Genomic DNA, 16,562 nt, shown 5'->3' with positions numbered 1-16,562 from the left:
CCTCCTAGTCCCTTTGGTGCAGCACTTTTAGGACTAGCTCATGCTTTATCTTCTGAAGATCTCATCATGGCAGAATTAAATCAAATCAAATCACAATAAGAGCAACTCAAATCACAGCAAGAGAAAATCCGATTACAGCAAGTTAAAATTTTAAGGGAACTACGACAAATGAACCAGAAGATAGATGTCATGTATAGGAACTCTCGAATTCCTCCTAAGGAATAATCATTGTGTTAAACCTTTCTTATTATTGTAAACCTCTATGCTACCTTGACATGCGTTTGACATTATCCTAGTATATGATGTTGGATGTTTCTTTCCAAAATTTTATCAACATTTTGATGGCACCTTCATGTTATGTCTTCTTTGAATGATCGATCTTAATGCCAAGTTGAAGCTTTGTCAATTTTGACATCTCCTTTTCAAGATTTTTTTTCTTATGAGATGATTTTATGAATGGCTTCAATGATCATGAGTTTTATGCTTGAAAACTCATCTCCTTTATGTTGATGACAAAGGGGGAGAAGAATGTACAAAAAAATTGATAACTTGTGCAAATATGAAATTAGCATGACTTATATGTATCGTATTGCAATAGCTTATATACTGTATAATGTAATGAAAAATGTCTTATATGTGTTATATTCCTTAAAAGCATCACAAAATTTTTTTGAGCATATCACATATGAAAGTTTTTGTTAGGATCAGAGCGGCACTAAGGTGAATTAGTGCAGCGGATTAAAACTTCGGTTTTAGAAAAATCTTTCATACGATAAAAAACCGAACTTGAAAAGCTTAATAACTTAGAAGCGTTTGGAAGCGTAGTGACTAAGTAAAGTAGTTTGCAGTATGTAAATGGCAAGAATAAAATGCAAACCAGAGAAGACGGTAGTTTATAGTGGTTCGGTCAATCGTGACCTACATCCACTCCTCTGATTCCTCTTCCGTCGAGGCCACTGGCATCCACTAATGATCTTCCTTTACTAGGCGAAGATCAACCTCCTTCTTACACCCCTCTTACAACCTCTTACAAGTGATTCACCATTTTACAAAGATTTCAATGAAAAGAAGGGAGGTGAACACTCAAGCTATTGAAAACAAGACTTTTCCTAAAGCTTTTCTCAACTTCTAGCTTCTCAAAAGGTTGTATTCTCAGTTAAGACTTGAGGGATATTTATAGGCCTCAAGAGGATTCAAATTTGGGCTCCAAAAATTTGAATTCTCTTATGTTCCCGATGCTAGCGGTGCCACCGCCCAGCGCTCGGGTGCTGGGCGGTGGCGGTGCCACCGCCTAGGCCAATTTAGCTCACTGGTTGGGCTCCAAACTTGGCCCAAACCAGTCCGAACTCGGGCCCAATTGGCCCCTACTTGGGTTATAGGATTAATACCTAATCCTAATCCTAATTAACATGCTAACTACGAATTTAAAGATATTTTCTAAGCTATTACAAAGTCCGTAAGTCAAGACTTCTTCCGACGAGCTTCCGGCAAACTTCCGACGGTCTTCCGACGAACTCTCGGAAACCATTCTACGGACTCCCGGCAAGCTCCTAGACTTAACGATTCGATCTTGGCGAGTTCCAATGAGCTTCTTCGGCAAGCTTCGATCTTTCTCGACGAGCTTCGCGAACTTCCAACGAACCTTCCGGCGAGCTTCCGAAAAACCCTTTGGCAAGCTCCCTATTCATTCTCGGCTAGTTCCGGCAACATTCCCAACGAACCTTCGAACTTCCGTCGAACTCTCGAACTCCCAACGAATCCTTCGCGCTTGACTCCGGCACTTTGTTTCGCTTTATGTCTTCATCGTTATTGTAGTTAATCCTGCACACACAAACCAAAACTCAACTCCGATCTAGACAATTATTACAACGTGAATTGACATTCTGTTGCCCGGCACGTCATTGGTTGGCGCTTCGTCCGATTCTTCGGTGCATCGTCCTCTCTTGCGGCTTGTTGCCCAATCGACGGTTGACCTCCGCAACCCCGATATCCTTGGCGCAATTTCGCTCTTGGCCCGATGCCCGACGTCCGAAGCCTTCTGTCATCCAATATCCTAACGTGATCTCCTCCGGCGCAACGTCAATTCCTCTTGCGTTAACTGTCTAATCCTGATCGAGTAGACCTGCATAACTCAAAATGCAGTTTAAATTATAAACACATATCAAGTGGTTTCATCATCAAAATACGAGATTCAACAATCTCCCCCTTTTTTATGATGACAACCACTTGATGACGGAGTTAACCTTAACTCCCGGAGTTTAAATAAACTCCCCCTATCAATATGCCATATTGATAGAACCTTGAATTCAAACAGAATTCAAGTCATTGCAATATTCATCATGAATACTTGCAACACATCATCATGAACATATGCATAAACTTATGCATCACATGTCATGTCATCAACATACTTCTCCCCCTTTGTCATCAACAAAAAGAAGTACTACAATCAAGTGTTTGTTATATGGGTTCAACTCATTGCATGAAAAACGTAATATTAAGTTTTATCATCATGCAGTTTTGAAGCTAGAAAACTTAGCAAGTATTACATCATGCTTAGGACATTCAAGCTATCAAGTTTTAGATATGCAAGTTTTACAGCATACAAGATAGCACTTTTGGTAATATTCAAGATAGCAAGTTCTACATCATGCAAGCTAGCAATATTGAGATGTTCAAGAAAGCAACTCTTGCTTCTTGAAATATGCAAATTTGTCAAGTTTTGCTAGATGTGCAAGTTAGCATTTTTGCCTCTTAAGATAGGCAAGATAGCACATTTGCTTCTTTTGAGATAGCAACTTTTTGCTTCTCTTTAGACTACAAGCTAGCAATTTTTACGATATGTAAGTTTCACAATATACAAGCTAGCAAAAATTTCGAAAGCAAATGCAAGATAGCTTTCTTGTGTAAGCTCATAATTCTTGCTTCCTATTGCAATGTGCAAGTTGCAAGTTTTGCTTCTTGAGATAGGCAAGATAGCACTTTTGCAATTTTTGTTTTTTAAGATAGGCAAGCTTGTGATGTTCAAAATAACAAGCTCTTTCTTCTAGAAGTGCCATTTTTGCTTTCTTTGCAAAGTGTAAGCTAGCAAAATGTTTGAAAAAGTGATCAAGTTTTGCAACATACAAGCTAGCAAGAATGCCAAACTAGCAAGAGATAATGTTTTACATGAGGCAAGCAAACAATTTGGCAAATGTTACATTTGCATCTTCTCTTTTGAGAAGTGCAATTTTTTGCTTTCATCTTGAATTGTGTAAGCTAGTTAGTTTGCCTCTTTTCATGATGTCCACGCTAGAAATTCTTGGTGATGTTCAAGATAGCAATTTCTTCTCTTTTGAGAAGTGCAATTTTTGCTTTTTTTGAATTGTGCTAGCAATCTATCTCCCCCTTTATCATTGTCAAAAAGAAGGGAAAAACCCTTTACATCAATTTTTAAATCATGACAAAGGTAAGTAATCATTCTTCTTTGTGCATCATTATAGTTTCAATGCACAAATTCATTAACATTATATTTCTTTTTTTTTTTTTATGCACGATACCAAATCATCATTATGAGCATATTAAACATGATATTCAAGCATTCATGATATATTATTTTGGCAACATGATCATAGCTATTCAAATGATGGTATCTAAATGTCAAAATTCATTATATCCTATCATGCATGATCATTGACTTCTCATTTGTATTTCATGCATAATTTCACTTCATCACATTAGGAGAATCAAGAGGAATTAATTGGGTGATAAGATAAATATTTCACGAATACATGAAATTGTATAAAAAACTATATCATAAGTATTTCATACATTCATATCATCACATGAAGGAATATAAACAAAAATTAGTGATGATATATTACTTCATGAATACAATAAAATTCATATAGAATATCATGGTTTATTAGAATTAGTCTTCCTTTTGGTGAATAGCAAAAAGAATAATAGGAGAGCAAGATCTCAATTCATACACATCAAATATTCAATCATCAAAATCATGATTCATCTAGAAAATTCTCCTCTTTAAATATTCAAAGAGAGAATCATGAACATTCTTGGTTTACATAAAGTTTCAAAACATAAATATCGTCATAAAGCCGTCAAGACCAAACACATCAAAAATAAAACATCATGATATCACATCTATCATCAAAAGACTATCAAGAAATTCATACATATATGTACATGCACTATGTCATCTTAATATGTCATGAGAATGTCATCTTAATTCGTCATAAACATAATTAAACCAAAAACATGTTAATCCAAAATGAGAGTATCAAATCAACATTTACTTCAAAAACTCATGCATGACATAAAATCATCAAAATACACATGCATGGATTAATCCTAAGCATTATCACATATCATATAACTATCATCCATAATGTTGCATACATCATTCAATATTTCAAAAACATAACATGCATGAAACCTTAGCAATATACTTTTCATGATCAAATTTTTTAATTTTTCAAAGATGCTAAAGAAAAACATGATATAATTTTTGAAAAACAATTTTTTATTTCCTATTCTAAATTAAGCACTCATGAAACACTTCAAGTAATTTCAAAATAATTCAAGAGAGTTGAGTTACTTACCTTGTAGTCGAAGCCCGTTAAAGCCCAATTCGTCGTTTCATTTTTGGAAGTTCTTGATTCATCCTTGGGTGCCTTCCTTTTCTTTGGCCTCTTCCTCCGTTCAAGTTCATTGTTTATTTTAGATTTTTGTTTAATGAACTTATTAAGAGTTAGTGTTCGAAGTTCAAGTTCATCATTGTCCTCATCACTCAAGTGGTATTCATTTGTCCGGAGTTCCAAATCCTTCCTATCTTTTGGAAGGTGGTTCAAGTGTTCATTGTGTTCATCATGTGCATTGCGCACCATTTCATATGTCATCAATAAGCCGATAAGTTCTTCAAGTGGAAAAATATTTAAATATTTTGTTTCTTGTATTGCCGTTACTTTTGATTCCCAAGCTTTAGAAAGTGATCGTAAAACTTTACTAACAAGTTCAAAATTCGAGAAACATTTGCCAAGAGCTTGTAAACCATTGACGAGATCCGTGAAACGGGTGTACATGTCAACAATGGTTTCGCTCGACTTCATTTGAAAAAGCTCGAAATCATGCATTAAAATGTTGATTTTCGAATCTTTAACTCTAGAAGTGCCTTCGTGTGTGATTTCAAGAGTGTGCCATATGTCGAAAGTCGTTTCGCATAAAGAAACCCGATTGAACTCATTTTTGTCCAAAGCGCAAAATAAGACATTCATAGCCTTTGCGTTTAAAGAAAACATCTTCTTCTCCAAATCATTCCATTGGTTCATTGGAAGAGAAGACATTTCAAATCCATTTTCGACTATGTGCCATAAATTCAAATCCAAAGAAAGTAAGAAAACTCTCATTCGAGTTTTCCAATAAGTGTAGTCCGTCCCATTGAAAAAGGGAGGACAAATGAGAGAGTGACCCTCTTGAAAGCCGTAAAGAGCCATTTCTATTTGGGTGTTAAACCAAGGTAGAAAAACGTGGCTCTGATACCAATTGTTAGGATCGGAGCGGCACTAAGAGGGGGGGGTGAATTAGTGCAGCGGATTAAAACTTCGGTTTTAGAAAAATCTTTCATACGATAAAAAATCGAACTTGAAAAGCTTAATAACTTAGAAGCGTATGGAAGCGTAGTGACTAAGTAAAGTAGTTTGCAGTATATAAATGGCAAGAATAAAATGCAAACCAGAGAAGACGGTAGTTTGTAGTGGTTCGGTCAATCATGACCTATATCCACTCCTCCGATTCCTCTTCCGTCGAGGCCACCGGCATCCACTAATGATCTTTCTTTAGTAGGCGAAGATCAACCTCCTTCTTACACCCCTCTTACGACCTCTTACAAATGATTCACCCTTTTACAAATATTTCAATGAAAAGAAGGGAGGTGAACACTCAAGCTATTGAAAACAAGACTTTTCCTAAAGCTTTTCTCAACTTCTAGCTTCTCAAAAGGTTGTATTCTCAGTTGAGACTTGAGGGATATTTATAGGCCTCAAGAGGATTCAAATTTGGGCTCCAAAAATTTGAATTCTCTTATGTTCCCGATGCTGGCGGTGCCACCGCCCAGCGCTCGGGTGCTGGGCGGTGCAACCGCCCAGCCCATGAGGTGTCACCGCCCAGCTCTCGGGTGCTGGGCGGTGCTACCGCCCAGCCCAGGCGGTGCCACCGCCTAGGCCAATTCAGCTCACTGGTTGGGCTCCAAACTTGGCCCAAACCAATCCGAACTCGGGCCCAATTGGCCCCTACTTGGGTTATAGGATTAATACCTAATCCTAATCCTAATTAACATGCTAACTACGAATTTAAAGACATTTTCTAAGCTATTACAAAGTCCGTAAGTCAAGACTTATTCCGACGAGCTTCCGGCAAACTTCCGACGGTCTTCCGACGAACTCTCGGAAACCATTCTACGGACTCCCGGCAAGCTCCTAGACTTAACGATTCGATCTTGGCGAGTTCCAATGAGCTTCTTCGGTAAGCTTCGATCTTTCTCGACGAGCTTCGTGAACTTCCAACGAACCTTCCGGCGAGCTTCCGAAAAACCCTTCGGCAAGCTCCCTATTCATTCTCGGCTAGTTCCGGCAGCATTCCCGACGAACCTTCGAACTTCCGTCGAACTCTCAAACTCCCAACGAATCCTTCGCGCTTGACTCCGGCACTTTGTTTCGCTTTATGTCTTCATCGTTATCGTAGTTAATCCTGCACACACAAACCAAAATTCAACTCCGATCTAGACAATTATTACAACGTGAATTGACATTCTGTTGCCCGGCACGTCATTGGTTGGCGCTTCGTCCGATTCTTCGGTGCATCGTCCTCTCTTGCGGCTTGTTGCCCAATCGGCGGTTGACCTCCGCAACCCCGATATCCTTGGCGCAATTCCGCTCTTGGCCCGATGCCCGACGTCCGAAGCCTTCTGTCATCCAATATCCTAACGTGATCTCCTCCGGCGCAACGTCAATTCCTCCTGCGTTAACTGTCTAATCCTGATCGAGTAGACCTGCATAACTCAAAATGCAGTTTAAATTATAAACACATATCAAGTAGTTTCATCATCAAAATACGAGATTCAACAGTTTTTAGATTGGTTGTCATATTATATTTATCATTTTTTTATATATATGATAAGCAATCATCTCATGATCATATGAAATCATGTCTTGTATTTATATAATGAGATCCATGTTAAAATTTTAAATTATTATTATTTCTTATCGAAATGATAATTATGTTTTATCATTCGGCTTGAAAATAATTTTCATGCCTTGAAATTATGAGAAATACAAAGTTTTGTATTTGCTCATGCTTATTAAGAATAACAATAAGTTTAACGGATAGAACTTATCGATTTAGGCTTGAATTCAAAGAGATTGAATTCAAGTGTTTTTACCATCTCATAATATGACATATAGATAGGGGGAGTTATGATTAACTCCGTCATCAATTGATTGTCATCATAAAAAAGGGGGAGATTGTTGAATCTCATATTTTGATGATGAAGTCAATTGATGGGTTAATTGATCTAATCCATATTATTGAGTTTAAGTGTTCAGGATTAAGTACGATAGCTTGAAGACATAAAGCAAGTTTACCGGAGTCAAGTTCGATAGGTGTTCGAGAGTCCGCCGAAAGTCTGAAGAATCGTTGGAAATGCTGCCGGAACCAACCGAGAAAGAATCAAGGACTTGCCGAAGTTTTCGGAAGTCCACCGGAAAGATCATCGGAGGTTCGCAGAGATCACCGAAAAGGTTCAGATACTTGCTAAAGACTCGTTGAACTCGCCATAAGACTAGGAGCCTGCTAGGAGTCCGCCAGAAGAAATCCGAGGGTGTATCGGAAGTCCGCCGGAAGTTCGTCGGAAAGCTCGCCGGAAGGAAACTCGACATTGCCAGTTAAAAATTTGCTTAGGGCTATGTCTTAATTTTTATAGTTTGCATATAATTTAGGTTAGGATTAAGGGTTAATCCTATAACCCGGTTAGGGGCCAATTGGGCCCGAGTTTAAACTAGTTTGGGCCAAGTTTGGAGCCCAACTAGTGAGCTGGAACAATCCAGGCGGTGGCATCGCCCAGTACTTGAGAGGTCCGACGATGGCACCACCAGTACACTGTTAGTATCAGACACTGACAAGCGGTGGCACCACCATTGACAAGCAGTGGCACCGCCAACACCGGGAAACCCAAAAGTAATTCAAATTTGGAGCCCAAATTTGAATCCTCTTAGGGCCTATAAATACCCCTCAATTCTCAGCAGAGATTATACCTTTTTTAGAAGTTAGAAAGTGAGAAAAAACTCTAGCAAAGTCTTGTTTTCAATAGCTTAAGTGTTCACCTCCCTTTTTCTCTTTGAAAAAAATATGTAAGAGAGTGAACCACTTATAAGAAGGTTGTAAGAGGGGTATTTGGACCTTCCCCTTCAAAGTGATTTGCTAGTGGAAGTTGGGAGCTGCATCGAAGAAGGCTTCAAAAGTGGATGTAGGTCATTTGACCAAACCACTATACATCTGGTGTTCCTTGAATATGTGAGTGTTTAATTTTCTGAATCATTTCTCTACTTAGCTGCAAATTGTTTGGTTTTCATCTCCCTACTCTTGACTACCTTTACTCAAGCTATTTTAGCTAAGTCATTCTTCGTCGAATCGAAATCTCTACACATTTACGAAATCGATTTCAAACTAACGAGTTTTAATCCGCTGCACTAATTCAACCCCCACCCCCCCTCCCTCTCTCTTAGTGTCGCTCCAATCCTAACAACCTGAGCTCGAGTTCAGTTCCTCAACCAGCAGGGTCATTCCTTGCCTGAGTCGCATAGCTCGGTTCCCCGACTAGCGACTCATCAGTCTAAACCTGAGCCCGAGTTCAGTTCCTCGGCCAGCAGGTTAAGTCCTTACCCGAGTCGCACAGCTCGATCCCCCGACAGGTGACTCGTCAGTCTAAACTTGAGCCCGAGTTCAATTCCTCAGCCAGTAGGTTCAGTCCTTGCCCGAGTCGCATAGCTAGGTCCCCTGACCGGTGACTCGTCGGTCCAAACCTAAGCCCGAGTTCAATTCCTTAGCCAACAGGTTCAGTCCTTACCCAAGTCGCATAGCTCGATCCCCCGACCAGCGACTCGTTAGTCCAAACCTGAGCCCGAGTTTAGTTCCTCGGCCAGCAAGTTCAGTCCTTGCCCGAGTCGCATAGCTCAGTCCCCCGACCGGCAACTCGTTAGTCCAAACCTTAGCCCAAGTTCAGTTCCTCAGTCAGCATGTTCAGTCCTTGCCCGAGTCGCACAGCTCGATCCCCCGACCAACGACTCGTCAGTCAAAACCTGAGCCTGAGTTTAGTTCCTCATCCAGTAGGTTCAGTCCTTACCCGAGTCACACAGCTCAGTCCCCCGACCAGCGACTAATCAGTCCAAACCTGAGCCTGAGTTCAGTTCCTTGGCCAGCAGGTTCAGTCCTTGCCCGAGTCGCACAGCTTGGTCCCCCGACCAGTGACTCATCAGTCTAATCCTGAGCCCGAGTTCAGTTCCTCGACCAGCAGGTTCAGTCCTTGCCCGAGTCACATAGCTCGGTCCCCTGACCAGTGACTTGTCAGGCGCTCGGCCAATAAATCCATCCCTCCCCAAGACACAAAGCACGGCCTGCTAGGCAACCCCACGACAAACCAGCCCGACTATCCCTCATGAGTAATCAATTCGCACACGGCACCCCTACGAACTCGACGCACCCCTCGCCCTCTAGCAAGGACCCGTGGCATGCCTCGGTAAGGGGGAGAAGTGATAAGGCATATTTTGGACTCCAGCCACATCACCACCCATGCCCCTGCTACATCGGCACGTGGGGGGACCACCACATGCCGAGGCAAAAGCCATGTCGAGGCACCCCTCGGTACGTCCCATCCCGGAATGCTCGGGACAACATTGCCTGGCACCGTTCCGAGCATTCTGAGACAGCAGCCGCACAAAGGTCCACTTCACCCCTCGGGAATCAATCATCGTGCCAAACCCGCGTATGGTCGGTGCTCGCATAATAGTATAAAAGTCCCTAGCCGGCATTTGGCCAGAGGAGAGAAAGAAAAGGAGAATCAACCACTAACTTATTCGACGAGGGGCCACTATCAGGAACCCTCGACAAGGGCCTTCTATGCAGGAGCTCAGCCACCCTGAGAAGCGCGATCGCCCCGACTAAGAGACGTCATCTCGGAAGACGGAGCCAGCATCCTAACCGAGAGACGCCTTCCCGGAAGACGGAGTCGGTGCCCTAACCGAGAGACGTCATCCCTCAGACGGACACCACCGTGCATGGCGTCATGCTCCTTACAGTTCCTTGTTCCCTCCTCTCCAACCCAACCTCTTTCTCTTGCCTTCAACTCCATCTACAGTTGCGACCAAGGGAAGACACCACTGTGATCAAGCAGAAATTTCCAACGCTGAAAGCAGAAGAAGAGGCGTGTTTTGGGTCCCAAGTGAAATGGTAACCCGGCCCCCATCATAACAGACGCAAGAAGCCATGCCATTTCTTTTCAATGCACTCTCTCCGAAGTCCGAGAGGAGAAGACGAGAGAAAAAGGAAAGGTTGTTGTAGGCACTAAGATCATGTCGGGCGGAGGCAGGAGGATCGCCGACGATGAGCTTGTCTCCAAGCTCCAGTCGTTGCTCCCGGCCGAGTCCCGCCGCCACCGCTGTCGCCGGAACACGAGTGGAGGAGGAGGTGCACTTCGTACGCAGGTGTCCGCGTCCAAGGTGCTGAAGGGGGACATGCAGATATATCAAGAGCCTGCAACGGGAGATGGATGACCTGAGCGACCGGCTCTCCGTCCTCATGGTGACCATGGACGTTAACAGCCCTGAGGCTGAGATCATCAGGAGCCTCCTCGGAGGATCCTGAGAAGAGTAGGTCTTCTTCAGTAGTAACATCTGATGGTCACGAGTATATATATATATATATATATAAAATCTAATGGTAACTTCTCGTTTCCTGATAGTGTTTGGTGTGGCTGCATGATATGCACATGCTCCATATGGAAAGGGAAAAGGAACATATATCAAGATGAAGAACACCTCTCGGTAGAGACAATGCTCATATCATCTTATTTAGATCAAAATACTGAACCTAACTAAATTATTTAGGATTCTACAGGGGTGGTTTAGATCTGTAAATAGGGATTTTATAGCGGTTTAGATGCTACAGTAGAATCTAACGAAATAATTACAACCAAATTAATAATATAATAAATTCATCAAACCACCAAAAAAATTGATGAATAACAACTAGAGATGTTATCAATAGAACCAACACTGCACCCAATAGCAAAATTGATCCAAAATCAGTTCATAATTTCAATTACAAAAGAATCAAGCCAGTTTAGCTTATTTAATTTCACAGTCAGCACCCAGCTGGAGTTGGATTAGCAACTTTGGATCATTTACAGATTCTACATCTGCCTACCAAGATTTAAGCTTCCATTTCACATGGTCACTACATATCAGAGCACAAGTGATATTACATGATAAAAATTATACTCGTTCAACTATAGGTCATCATCAAAACAACAGTATATCTTTAGTTCCATCTCTAATCCTGGTGGCTCCAACTCATCACAGTCTTATTATAAAGCTTCTAATGCAATTGAGCTGGGAGACTTCCTCGTGAAATTGAGTGTGGCTTGCTTCTTTGCCTTGAGGGGTGCTACCAAGGAAAATATTAATGATAAACCTTAGTTGGTTATGTCAGTGTCGCTATTGTGAATGATTATTGCATAGTATAGTACACATCAAAGAAGGAAAAAGAGTACTACACCTGTCTTTTCTTGCTTGTTAGAGGAGATCACTGAAATCTTCCAATTTTCATAGGCTTGTTTTTCCATCTTTTTGTGCCTCTTGTAGCTTGAAAGCTGCAAGATTCAATGTACATACAAGTATGGCATAAATTAAAAGAGTAAACCAACCAGATTCTGGGCTGTTGTTTAGCCAATGGATTAATGGACATAATAAAAGATTAACACATCCCTGGTGTCTCAGCAAGGATAAGTAGAATCATAATTTTCAGTTGAATAAGATATGAATGGCAAGAATGTGATGTAAAGCCAGCTTAATGTTCTTACATCAAGTTCCAAAAGTACTTTCTAAGGATTCCATATGAAAGAAAGTTTATTTCAATTACAGGAAACAAAGCTGCAAAAGTATTTACTAAGCATTACATATAAAAGAATCCTTGTCTGTCAACTGGATATTCATTTATCTCCTGCATTCTTTCCTTTTTGCTTAAGATAGAAGCAGACAGTAACAGGTTTCACCTTATCCATCACCAATATTGCTGAGCCATAATTATCAGAACCAAACAATCACTGACCAGCTAAGTTTTGGTTCACTAGGTCATTGATTAGGTCAATGGACCAATTGGTCATTGCAAAAAATCAAGACACGATATCAGATTTTTAATTTTTTAAGTTTCTCCTTTTTTTCAATAACAATAGTAAGAAACAATAATATCGCAAGTGTTTGATTTCCTTTTCTCCCTATTTCTTTAATCTCTTCTCCCATCAACTCCTATCTCTTCTCCCTTTTTTCCTTCATATGCTCCTCTTCTCTTCCTATCTCTTCTCTAGTCCTTTTCTTCCTTTTTATCCCTTTTTTATGCTCTTCTGTTTCTTCTCCTCCACTTATTCCTCTCTCTGATAAAACCGACAGCTGCAACAAAATGGGCATAACAATGAAATGGCAATACAGAACAAGCAGGGAGAGCAACAGGAAACAAAAAGATTGCAAGGCTTTCCTCTAATTCATGATGTTGCTATCACTCAAACACACCCAATTACTAGTGAACTTGATTTACAAAGTCAAGATTTTATTAGAACTGGATAACTCTTGAAGCCAATTCATAAGTTTTCTTTTATCTGACCAAGCAATCTAGTTCAATTTTGATGACTACGAACTAATGATTAAAAGGCCTACATGTCACAACCCAACCTGATGGGATAACTAGCCCGTCAGTTTCATTGAACCCAAACCACTAATCAAAATATTTAAGTTAAAGTTAATAATAGTACACCCATCAAACCTTAATAAGTTAATCTTAGTTTTATTCACTTCTAATGTGAAACTTTTTTTAATGTTACAAATTCCCCCACTTAAGGGCTTGACATCATCGTCAAAACTCAATATATCTCAAATCAAACACTAGCATAATACATTTAAGGCATAACCCAATGATAGCTCCACACAATGATGAGTCACTTGACTCCATCCACATATAATCTTTTCCTACTCAAGCCCCCTCACCATACCTCAACATTAGATTAGTTCTAATATCAAATGTCACAACCCAACCTAATAGAATAACTTATTTATCAACTTTGTTGAGCCCAAACCACCAGCCAAAATGCCTAGGCTAAAGTTGATAATAGTACACCCATTAAATCCTAATAAATCAATCTTAGTCTTATGAACTTCCAATGTGAGCACACTATAAATCTTTATGTGAGTGATCTCTCAAATATTCATCATAAAACTGATGCAACCATAAATTTATAAGGGAAGAGCCATTGATGTGATTTCTAGCCATGGTACTACATTGAGTCACATGTAACTGCACAAACACATAATCCTCAAATGTTCAAATCTTAAAGACATTTATTAAAGGTTTCTAACATGTGGGCATAGTTCCAGCATACTGTCAACAGTTGGCTGAAGAAAGTTATCAAGAATGTATGACCTACCTCATCTCCTGAAGAATCATCAGAGGCATCACCATCATCCGCACGTCTCCTTTTACTGGGAAGGGCATCTAAAAGCTCTGTAATTATCAAGATGAAAATTATGAATGACTAAATAATTTCAATCTCATAATGTCTCTATTACATAGATATCTCCCGTATCAAGTAATCAGAGACATATATACCTCGATGACCTTTGACAGCCTTTGGATTTTTCTTTTCTTTGAAAATCCCAAAAACATCAAAGCAGAGGTCACCCATAGAAGTTGAAACCTAGATCCCACAATCAAGAGCATATATCTCATACTACTAGAATAGCCCAAAAAATTCAAGAGATGAGACTTAACAAGTTTGTATCTCTCTTACAGTAGCAAACTCAGATTCAGATGTGCCACATAACTCAATCAACCTCAATTTGTCTACCTTCAGCTGTAAGAAGAAAAATAAATTTCTCAATATTGGTTGGGGGAAAAAAATCCAAGGAGCACAAAGGCTAGCTATTACCTTATGCCTTTTGGCACATAAATAGAAGGCAACTGCTGTAAATACTGGCCGATTGAAATCTGTGCTTGTCCGACGAGAGGGTGGAAGTGCTGCTAGAAAACGGTCCTTGTATCTGGAAAACAGAAGAATCATATCTTAAGACATGCCTAGGGTAACTAATAATATATGAGCAAGCACAAAAGATTATATGCAGAACTACAACACATAAATGGTCTAACTATAATTTCACAACAATTTTCGTTTGCTAAATCCTTCTTAAAATTTGCAGTAGATTCATATATCTGTAGCCCAATTGAATTCATAATACACCAAGAACTTTCTTTTTTTTATCATGATCTTGATATTCAGGATCTAAGAATCATTAAGAAGAGAAAGGTTACCAAAAATGTTAGGGATTCTTATTAATGGGCATTCAATTGACACATATAATGTCAAGACAAGTCATAAGAAACTACATGATTATTATGGTGTTGTTCATTGCTTAAGAGAAACACATGAAATGAGACCAAGGGATTGGATCTTACAGAGTCAAGCCCTTCTTCACGAAGGGGATGAGCCTAACACAGCCAAACTGAATCCCAAGTTGCCGAACATCCAGACTCGGCCTGCAAGAAAGCACATCGGCAAACTCTAGGCATCCATCAAAGCCTGATGAACTCAAATGAATACATCAAAATTGGAAAGAAACCCACTTGACTCCGATACCATTCTTCATGGCATTAAGTGACCTCATGTAAGCTTTTTCCGACATGCCGCTCATCTTTATCGCACTTTGCCGATCAAACACCACGTCAAACCTACATTTACATATCCAAAAGCTTAATCTTTGCATGGCAAGACAGTTCAAAAGCAATTAATCAAACAAGTGATGTGCAGGCCAACGGGGGCACCTCGATGCCGCCAGCTCCAGGCAAATGATGGCTTTGGCGATCTCGCCCTGCCAAAAGAAGAATAGTTTAGGGTGGAAGAACGGAGACGCAACGTCGAGCGAGGGGAGAGGCAAGGCCTTACAACACCAATGATGGAGGAATTGAACTGGACGTCGGAGAAGCGGCGGAGCTCCTCGGCCTTGCGGATGAGGGGCTTGGAGCCAGCGAGGCCGAGCCTGGAGGCGATGGTTGAGAAGTCCATGGCGGTCGGGGAGGTGGAGGGGTTGCGAGAGGAAGCGGCATTTGAGGCGAGCGAAGGGAGGGGAGGGGGATGGGAAGGAAAGGATTTGGCGGGGAACGCTGGCGGGAAGGGCCTTCCAATTGACCGTGAAAATTTTGGCGGGAGAAGGAAACTCGCGACCTATAAGAGCTCCTTTTCCACCTTAAATTTACGAAATTATCGAATTTATATGGCGATTTTACATATCTATCCTTTCAAGGTTTTGAAATATCCTCCTCACAGTTTTAATATTACATCCATATCCTTCCAATTATTTAGATTTTCCATATATATTCTTTCAAATTTAGATTATAAATATATATATATATATATATATGCTACTCTCGATAATATCCATTGAGTAAACTTAAATTAACTCCTAATAATTATAATTTTTTTAACTTCAAAATTAAAATTTTAAATATCTGAAATGCCTTTTATTACTATCACCAATTATTTGAACCTTCATATTTTTCTAATATCTTTTTTATGTAAAAACGCATTAGTGTCAATTTGAGTTTCAATATTATTATGCCAATGATCAATTCATGGAGATCAATTACAATGGCATATCTATATGTTCTTGAACTTTGCAAATATAAATTGTATACACACAGATATATATATATATATATATATATATATATATATATATATATATATATATATATATATATATATATATATATATATATATATATATATATATATATACACGTTAAATTTAGAGGAGACAAATACATAAATTATTTACTTTGGAGGAATATATATATCACCTATTTATTTTTATTATTTCCAAAAATAGATTTTTTTTTTCTTTTACTACCTATCATCTTATTGCTAATTTCAATTGACTTATTTCATGTAATTGCCACTTGTACAAACCTCCTTAAAATAAATTTATACTATCTTATTACTAATAAAAACTATTCCTAATAAATCATGAATATAAGCAACATCAATTTTTTTTATAATTTAGGTTTTATTTATTGTATTTGAGCTTTCTTTCTTCAAAGTAAATTTATACTTTATTACAAGGTGATTAAGCAAGTTATGACAATTAAAACTAAAAATTCTAATTTTAAAATGGATGTAAGCATAAATATAAAACGAAATTATCAGTTATGGTTCTTTTTTAATCCACAAAGTTTATTGAAGCAAGTACTATTTT

At 39.4% G+C, this 16,562-nt stretch overlaps 1 protein-coding gene across 1 annotated transcript; it reads right to left on the bottom strand.

Annotated features, from left to right (window-relative positions):
- Positions 1-11,339: 11,339 nt before the first annotated feature.
- On the bottom strand, positions 11,340-15,587 carry LOC135626508 (origin of replication complex subunit 6-like). The gene is made up of 10 exons (XM_065131870.1): positions 15,254-15,587; positions 15,133-15,179; positions 14,935-15,039; positions 14,767-14,847; positions 14,243-14,354; positions 14,105-14,167; positions 13,924-14,011; positions 13,742-13,818; positions 11,824-11,917; positions 11,340-11,712 (listed from the first exon to the last, which is right to left on the bottom strand). The coding sequence occupies exons 1-10, from the start codon at positions 15,371-15,373 to the stop codon at positions 11,633-11,635; spliced, it is 867 nt and encodes a 288-aa protein (XP_064987942.1). The 5' UTR covers positions 15,374-15,587; the 3' UTR covers positions 11,340-11,632.
- Positions 15,588-16,562: the final 975 nt, after the last annotated feature.

This window comes from Musa acuminata, chromosome BXJ2-11 (assembly GCF_036884655.1).
Source record: "Musa acuminata AAA Group cultivar baxijiao chromosome BXJ2-11, Cavendish_Baxijiao_AAA, whole genome shotgun sequence".
In the NCBI taxonomy this organism is placed as follows: domain Eukaryota; kingdom Viridiplantae; phylum Streptophyta; class Magnoliopsida; order Zingiberales; family Musaceae; genus Musa; species Musa acuminata.
This window is presented reverse-complemented; position numbering and strand designations above follow the sequence as displayed.

What these genes read in the sequence shown, in the direction of transcription:
- LOC135626508 (XM_065131870.1), bottom strand. Translation starts at nt 15,373, where the DNA reads ATGGACTTCTCAACCATCGCCTCCAGGCTCGGCCTCGCTGGCTCCAAG. An exon ending in GTGAAGAAGGGCTTGACTCT is followed by an intron (nt 14,355 to 14,766) that starts GTAAGATCCAAT and finishes TCTGTTTTCCAG; the next exon opens with ATACAAGGACCGTTTTCTAG. An exon ending in ATGATTCTTCAGGAGATGAG is followed by an intron (nt 11,918 to 13,741) that starts GTAGGTCATACA and finishes TGAATCTTGCAG; the next exon opens with CTTTCAAGCTACAAGAGGCA.